The 8,525-nt window shown below is 36.5% G+C and overlaps 1 protein-coding gene across 7 annotated transcripts in view; it reads right to left on the bottom strand.

Annotated features, from left to right (window-relative positions):
- Window positions 1–1,213: 1,213 nt before the first annotated feature.
- LOC140161226 (syntaxin-binding protein 4-like) overlaps window positions 1,214–8,525 on the bottom strand; it is a 30,595-nt gene continuing 23,283 nt past the window's right edge. For 2 of the 7 annotated variants that reach the window (XM_072184678.1, XM_072184676.1), the window contains exons 20-27: window positions 7,653–7,748; window positions 7,140–7,205; window positions 6,527–6,700; window positions 6,009–6,146; window positions 4,845–4,891; window positions 4,378–4,535; window positions 4,094–4,151; window positions 1,215–1,634 (exon numbers count right to left, since the gene is read on the bottom strand). In XM_072184678.1, the coding sequence (XP_072040779.1) occupies window positions 1,535–1,634; window positions 4,094–4,151; window positions 4,378–4,535; window positions 4,845–4,891; window positions 6,009–6,146; window positions 6,527–6,700; window positions 7,140–7,205; window positions 7,653–7,748 (837 nt within the window). In that variant the 3' untranslated portion in view covers window positions 1,215–1,534. Of the gene's footprint in view, window positions 1,635–4,093; window positions 4,152–4,377; window positions 4,536–4,844; window positions 4,892–6,008; window positions 6,147–6,526; window positions 6,701–7,139; window positions 7,206–7,652; window positions 7,749–8,525 lie in introns of all 7 variants that reach the window. The other 5 variants (XM_072184680.1, XM_072184677.1, XM_072184679.1 and 2 more) reach the window with 3 other exon arrangements.

Genomic DNA, 8,525 nt, shown 5'->3' with positions numbered 1-8,525 from the left:
GATTTCATTTTGTTAAATGTGGCTAACTAAAGTAAACTATTTGCAAAGGAAGTCAATATTTCCCTGTAACTAATTTCTACTGACTCTTTCAAAAATGTTCATTGTATACTGAAATGTAGGGACATATATAAATAAATGTTGGCATGCTTATTCGCTACTTGCACGGTTCCGCCATTATGCACTATGTGCGGGGAGAGCCTCGAACTGGCAGCATACATGAATGGGAATTGAACTAGTCATAACGTTCTGTGTAAGGTTACATAATTCTTCCTTTCATGTATGCTGCCAGTTCGAGGCTCTCCCCACACATAGTGCATAATGGCGAATTCCATGCAAGTAGCTTAATAGCGCTTAAGTGCTTCAAAAATTTATCCTGCAGCCACTAAGATACATCAGAATAATTTTTTTTCTACAAGGGTGCAAACATAGTGCAGGTCCTCTCAGCAATTTGATTGCAATTATCCCTTAGCAGCTTCTCAACCTGGGTGGGGTGATGCAAATGCGGTAAAGCATCTTACCTATATGCATAACACAATGGCAGCGCCGGGGTTCAAACCTGCAATCCTTCGATTATAAGGCAGAGCCCATACTGCTGCCCCACCGTGCCTTCATACGATCCTTTGCTGCCAACATTTGTTATGATGACCATGTTATTTTAATCGTTGCACACTGTTTATATATCCACTCATTCAAGGTGGATGTGTGGGTGTACATGGAAAATCACATATTGGATTGTTACTCATGAGGGCCAAACACTTGATCAGGTTGTAATCCCAGTGTAAATTCAGCTTTACAAATGAATGTATCTGAATACAATCCTGTAACATAGGCTATGTAACTCAAACCATAAAAAAGACCCTGTATGCATGCCCTTTGCTATTAAAATAGCCCTGGTAAGGCTAAAAAAATTGTTTATGTCTCAAAGCGCCCACATGCCTTCGTTTTCTTAGCCTGACCATGTCAGCTGAAACAGCAAATTCATTTTTATTTTAGTTTTTTTCTGTAAAGTCATGAAATTCTGAGACAAATTTGGAACTTAAGTTATTTGATTTGATACTTGCATTGTTCAGGTATAAAACAATTGATATTTGTACTTCAATTGTGTAAATCAACCACAATTTTATGCTGTGTACTTTTGAACACTTGAAAATGACATCTTCAAATGACAAATTCAAAATTTAGTGTTAACAAAATCTTTTTAAAAAAAATCTAAAAAAAACATGTCATTCCGCATTCGTTTTTGAAACTGCCATGGACTTTGAGACATAACAATTTTTTAAGCCAAATCAACATATATCACAACTCATATATCACAACTGAATGTCATAAGTCATAGTCATAAGTTAATTTGCACATAAGACGGTTTCTTTCATAAGTCATTTTTGTAAACAACATACAAAGAAACAAATGAAGAAAATCCTCCATGCAGTTCATTCTTCAGAAACTGGCTGGCTTTCTCCAGTGATCAAGGTATGGTTGAAATTCAGGCAATCATGGCAAAGTAGAGTTTTTATCCCTGTCATAGAGATCAGTACTATGTTCTTGATTCCTTTGGTACATGCTGAGCTGGTCCTTCTGGTAGGTGGTTAATATTGGAAACAGGATGTATCCAGGATGTACATTGTGTAACATGGCTGTGGTGATGCAGAGAAAGAGAAAAGGAAATAAATAAATACTTCATCCTGGGATGCTACAGCTCAGCTGTCAGGGTATTTCACCAAATTGGATCCAAAAATGAAATTCTGATTAACCCTAACGCCTATAAATCTTACAAAATCTTACACAAAGCTACTGCTCATGCATGCATTTCATGTGATGTAATGATGCAATCACCCTAAGTCATATATGTGACCATCCAGCACAACTGAGCCCTGAAGTCGCCAATCATCATTTTTGAGATATTCAACCAAAATATTCTGCTTGAATTTAGCTTTAAAATGATGTATATCATGTCTATAGTACTTGACATTTAAGTAGTGAAAAATCAATAAAACAGTCAATAAATCCTTTGTTTCCTATTGTTTATTGTTAAGTTCGATGGAGCATATCTCAAAAGTGGCACTGGCGCAGGGGCGTAGCCAGCTTTCTTGGTCGGGGGGGCAAAATAAAATTTTGGGGGCACAGACCAAAAAAATTGCAGTTGCATCATACAATACATAGAGACTGTATGTCTTCGAGCTTCCCGAAAAGGGCCTTATCGGGATGTATTGCAGCGAAGCTTGTAAAAAAAAAATGGTATTTTACACTATTAGCCCATTATCTGGCTAAAAAGGTGTTATTGTTACAATGTGCGCGCAACAGGGAAAAATTTTGTATTTTACACTATTTTGGCCCTGAATTTTGCTAGAAAAGGGCTCCTTGCCCTTTTTCTTTTCCTTTGCCCTGATTTTCTCTTTCAGAGGGGCACTTTTTTCTTTCATTTTTTGTCAGGGGGGCACTCTGCCCCCCCCCCCCCCCCTGCCCCCCGCTGGCTACGCTACTGCACTGGCGACATCCGGGCTCAGTTGTGGAGGATGGTCACATATACACAGTTACATTGGCCGGGCAAGCGAAACACCAGTAGCTACGGTTTATTTTGCACCATCAAACATACAGACAATCTAAAAAGTTAGCTTTCAGTGATAGGAAACTTTTTTCCTATCATATGTCAACATTGCCTAGAAAAGCTATATCCTCTGCCATTTTCTGCAATTCCTATTATCTGATGAAGGCACCAGATGAATCACCATCCCTTTTCAGCGCTACTAACCAATCACGAACTGTGGGGAGTTTGATTGACAGGATCATCAAATGCAAACTAGTTCTACGTACTTATTTCTGACTTTTATTATCTAATGATATACGTCTAGCCCTTTTCTATTCACAGATTATCCATTGTATTTCTTTTGTTTAAGGTTCGCTGCCCACACCATTACCTAGAGTAATGGAGGTGGCTAGCTGCCCAGAGACCATTATCAACACAATAGCTCAAGATAACGGTCTCGGGCTGCGAGCTAAACAAAAGGAATACCATGGACATTCTAGAAACACTATGGAAAGGATTACAACATACATGTAGAATCTGAGTTAGTTACTAGTCTCAGGTAGACTTAGAAAACAAATGCATTTACAGCTCAATTTAAATGCAAATGTTACATGGCAAGAGAAAATTATAGAGGGCTACTGCAGTCCGTATAACATTAACAATACTATTTTATAGAACACCACTGGTGCTCAATTAATAAAGATAGTTAAATTTATGCAAATTAAAATTTAATTAGCATAACGAGGTAATACTCATAAATGAAAAGTAACCGTTTCGTTGAATGTATACTCAGTACATGTATATAAACTTGCCATTAGTTTCTAGAAGGGAATCTGTCTTTATCCTTGCCCAACCCAAAAACGCTCAACGGTCCATGCTAATTAGCTACTAGGCAAGAACCCCCGGATACTACCCGACCAGGGGAGCTTCGCAACTAACCTGCGGTACTCATTACAAGTCAAGAGGCTGGGAGTGCAAAGCCTTACTGTGACCTACCCATAATGGGGAGCACCATTGGACACACGTTACTAGGTGTTTCAAATATCTGGTTATTCACATTTTTCTAAAATATAAATTTCATGGTGTTGAAACCCTAGAACAAACGTTGACAACTCTTTGCATTATTCACCAATCATTTGAATAACAACGGTCACGGGGTGAATACACTCCAGCGGATTAATATCCTACCAAACCACTTCAAATATAAATGTAAATTGAGATCAATAACTATTATTGATTTGATAATGCTGGCGTCTGAGGTGTTAGTGTTTTTAATTCAAGAAAGTACAGTTTGGCATTATACTTATTTTTAAACAATTATATATACATATTTTGATGCAAACAATTTAATTTTGCTCTTCAGTATATGTAAGATAACGGTTCAAAACAGACCATTACCAGAAATAATGGGTGTGTTGTTCATGACTGGCTCAATGTTAGTTGGTTTGAGGGTTCGACCCCTATCGGGGTCTCAACCTCAAACCAACTAACATCTCACCAGTCATGAACAACACGCCCATTATTTCTGATAATGGTCTGTTTCTCACCCTTTATCTACTACATACTTACTTGATATAGTACTTCATTCCATCTTTGGTATAAGCTTCCTCCCATCCATAAGGCAAGGCTACAAAGAAATGAATACAAGGTGTCAGATCATTTTTCATGAGCAAGATAGCAAGCAGAAAAATCCCATATTTTGCTGAAATTTTGCATGAAGTTGATCAATTGTGTGAAAAAAAGGCAAGTTGCACCAACCAAATCTTATAGCGCAGAAAAGCGCATGGATCATTGCAGGATTTCATGCAGCAAAACATGAAGAAAATGAAAACTTGTGAAACTGTTTAACTTACGTTCCACTTCAATGAGAGCCTTGACAGCCCTTACTGTATCCCTGGATTCATTGGCTAGGTTCACTGGTCCTGGTTTACCATGCTTAGCTAAATATCCTGGAGGTCTACTGCCACTACCATCCGGCTGTCTCCTTGATGCCTCACCACGGCCACGAGCACTAGGATATATAATCATATATTTTTTCATTATAAAATACTTCAAATGATTAAGTTTATAAATTCAAATAAGAAAATTTACACAAAATCGTGTAAATTCATATCTTTTGTACTGGCTGTTCAATATCTTTTGAACTGGTTGTTCAATTTCAATGGGGTTTTCTGCAAAATGTAGCTTTGCAAATGCTTGTTACAATCCAATAAGAAACTGAAAATTGAATATGACCGACTTCATACTGATTTTGCTTGATCACACCACATAATTTGTTCAACTAACTGTATTTACAGCAATTTGCCTTTCAAAGTTTTACCTTGCTATAGTTGCATTAGGTCCATCAGTCATGACTTCATGTACCAGCTGAAAAAATAAAGACAATACTGTATGGGTTATATGAGAAATTAACTTTCATGGATGAAAAAAATATAAATTTTGGCCATTATTTTTCATGTTTTTTCCAACCTTTCATACATTATTCATAAATAAAAGATGATGTATCACCCTCTTACAAACAATTATATAATAGGAATGAATAAACAATTATGTATTTATTAAAGTCAATTTTACTCGGATTTCTACTTTTTGCATAATTATAATGGCCAGTGGTATACTAAAATACCACGTAAAAGACTAAGCCTGAAGTACTTTAATAACAGTAAAATTTAACTTTTTGTATTAAAACTGGGTCGACCCGGTTTTATTCAGAGTTCAACGATCGAGTACTTGCTAACATGTACCGTGGATGTCAGCTTGTATGTACACACGCCGAGCGATGCTCCGTGCAGTTACATGTAATACGATCGGCGAGCGAAAGTACGCATTGTAGGCGTTGGAATGAATCGCAATTTTCTTTGTTATACCTCATTTGTTTGGCTCGAAATTAAAAGGGATAATGTGATCAGTGAAAACAAACATTTAAATAAGAATCTATTCTTTATGCAAATCACACATTATTGCTTTAAGTCAATTAGAACTATACAAGTGGATATTCATACATAGTGGTAGATAAAATGAATTAAAGTTTTAACTTCAACACTACACTATTTTTCGCTCACCTGGAACAAATATTTTCACTAGCTCGACTAGCGCCTTCAGCAGATGGTGATGCTGTGATGATATCTTGTCTACAATCAGGACATCATTCTGTCAATCATATGATGTCATCAGTGAGAGATATCAGATTGTAGACAAGATATCATCACAGCATAGCATCTGCTGAAGACGCTAGTCAAGCTAGTGAAAATGTTCCAGGTGAGCGAAAAATAGTGTAGTGTTGAAGTTAACTTTAATTCAAATTTTGAACTGTCTGTCTTTTTGTCTGTCTGTCGTTGTTTTTTTGAACACAATATAAAATTCTGTATGCTTTATCCCTGCATAGGCCTGTCTAAAGAACAATAACATCAAGTAAATGGGCCGTTTGGATTTAAATATTCAAACAAGAATAATTGTCTCTAACAGATAAAATAAAATATGTTACCTCTGCAAACTGGAGAAGTCTTTGAGTTGCCACTTCATATGTTCTTTTACTGATTTCAGCTTTTCTTACTTCAGACCCAAGTACTGCTAGTCTTCTTTGTAGGTCTGTTGGTGACCCTGACCTACTCACTTCAGGACTCTGCCATAAAACAAATCAATTTGTTCAGTCAATTTCCTTTCTGCTTGGCTGATATTAGGGATGCCAGTTTTCATAGAAAAACAATAAAAATGTTCTGTGTACGACAGAAAGAGCCATTGGTATCCAATATGATGCCAATATCGATATACAACCAAATTAAATGTGGTGCCTAATGTATGAAAGTCCAAAGCTTTCATACTTCACCTCATTTAAGATACTTTAATTTAATTATTACTAGAGCATTTCTGAATGAAAATACAGGTATATTTTTTCTTGGTTTCTTAAATACAGAAAGAAATACTTTAAGCTATTATAAGAACAAAATAGCACACAGGTACATATAGAGAAGCAAACATTTAATGAAGCTGGAAGGTACCAACCTTGGCTTGTTGTGCCACTTTCAATTTGTGAGTTAGCTCAACTATCTCATCTTCTAAAAGCTTCATGGCTTCTTCATAGTCGACCTCCATACTCCTGGCTTCCTTTTGAGCTGCTTCCGCAAGATGAACTCGGCTTTTTAAGGCTCTACTTTCATGGATGGCTCCTTGTGCTTCCTGATGTAAAAAATGGGAATCTCATGAATTATATTAAGCCACAAACACCCTGTTCTAAAAGCCTTGACATACAAAATCCCCTGTCCTGTACAGAGCTAATTCATTATAACCCTTGGTGTAGTTAGGTAGGAAACATAGGTAAATGGTGTCAATTCAAACCAAAAACTGGGGTGGGAATATTTGATTTGTTGGGATTAGGGCTGTCTTGTAATTTAGAGTTACGGTTACAGTTATACTTATCATACAGTGTTGTTTTGTACTTTAGGGTTAGGGTTAATGAAAGTCTGTAGTGCACAGGATAAACTTGAATACAATTGTTTTACTTAATGTACTTTGAGATGGCAACAACTCATCTTCAGTGCAAGATTCTTTTTCTTCAAAACTTTCTGCTTGTTTTGTCATTTGAACATAAAGACTACCAAAGTGCAGAATTATGTACCTTTCTTATCCGTAGTAATTCCTCTTCTGCAATATTACAAGACCTTTCTTTTTCTTGCAACATAATCTACAAAGACAGAAAAACAAATCAAATTTTTAGTTAATCAATGCAGTTTTATTAATAAAATCATGCACTTCCTTTGTTACTTTTATAGTATACAAGCACCTGTGACATATTTAAGCAGCAGGCAGTTGGTTAATACTGCTCCATGTTTTGGTAGTACACAATGTCATGTACTCATTTAATGGAACATGTAAAGAACATTAATTGTTTGGTTTGGACTGAATTTATTTGGTATGATGGTTAACTTTTTTCTATTTAATTCCAACTTAATTTTCAAAGAGTATGTTAATTTTAATGTACTCTCCAAGTTTGAGAAAAAGTGTAGTCCACCTATCCCTATGGTAAAAATATGTCTTTAACAAATTAATGTCCCAACACATGAGGTATGTGATAAGCACTATACATGTATTTATAGAATATCTTACCTAGCAGGTAATTTTTCAAACCTACCTTCATTTTATCCACCTGCCTCAAGGCATCATCCCTTTCTTGCCTCAGCCTATCAACCTCACTTGCTCCCATATTAATAGGTGCAGGCTCATAAACCTATTCAATAAGGGTGGAACACATATGAGATGTCAGTGTAATTGATTTGCTATTTAAGCAAAGTAAAAATTTGCTTAAAAAGTTATCTTTTTCAGAGTCTTGGTTAGCAACGACGTGGCTTGTGACACCATCACGGCGTCTTCATTCAGTATAGTCTTTACAATCCTCCAGTCACCTGACCACCCGATGGGTGGTCAAGTGTCAACAGATCATTGTAGATGGCAGGCAGGTCATATCTGGCGTCCCTGTTGAGTGTAGGTTTTAGTGTCTTTATCTCTATGGCTTCCCTGATCTTTCTGTTTCAGAGTGAACGGAGGATTGTAAACAGTACGCTGAATGACAACGCCATGATGGTGTCGCAAGCTACGTCGCTGCTAACCAAGACTCTGAAAAAGGTAACTTTTTAAGCAAATGTCAAGAATGACAGAGTCCAATATCAGTATCCATGCTGCTGAAGTAAAAGTTCTCTGGTTTTTTTTGGGTGGAGTGGGTCTAACAACAAAACAATAAGCAAATATAATTTTGGAAATAAATCTAATACTGGAACTTACTTTTTACTCTGGATATTGTATTTAAGCTTAAAACTCTGATTTAATTAATATGTGCACAATTGATAGATTTTCACAACTGATCTTTTCAGTTACCGTACCCCCTCTGTTTGTTAGCTTCCCAAGTGGACTACTGACTTTGACTTGCGGTTAACATTTTTAACACAGGACTCTATGGAGAAATAACTAAAATTGGCCATGATGTAATGCATCTTTAATTGGATCTGGT

This window comes from Amphiura filiformis, chromosome 9 (genome assembly GCF_039555335.1).
Source record: "Amphiura filiformis chromosome 9, Afil_fr2py, whole genome shotgun sequence".
Taxonomy (NCBI): Eukaryota; Metazoa; Echinodermata; class Ophiuroidea; order Amphilepidida; family Amphiuridae; genus Amphiura; species Amphiura filiformis.
The sequence above is the reverse complement of the archived record's forward strand: the minus strand, read 5'-3'. Positions and strand labels throughout refer to the sequence as shown.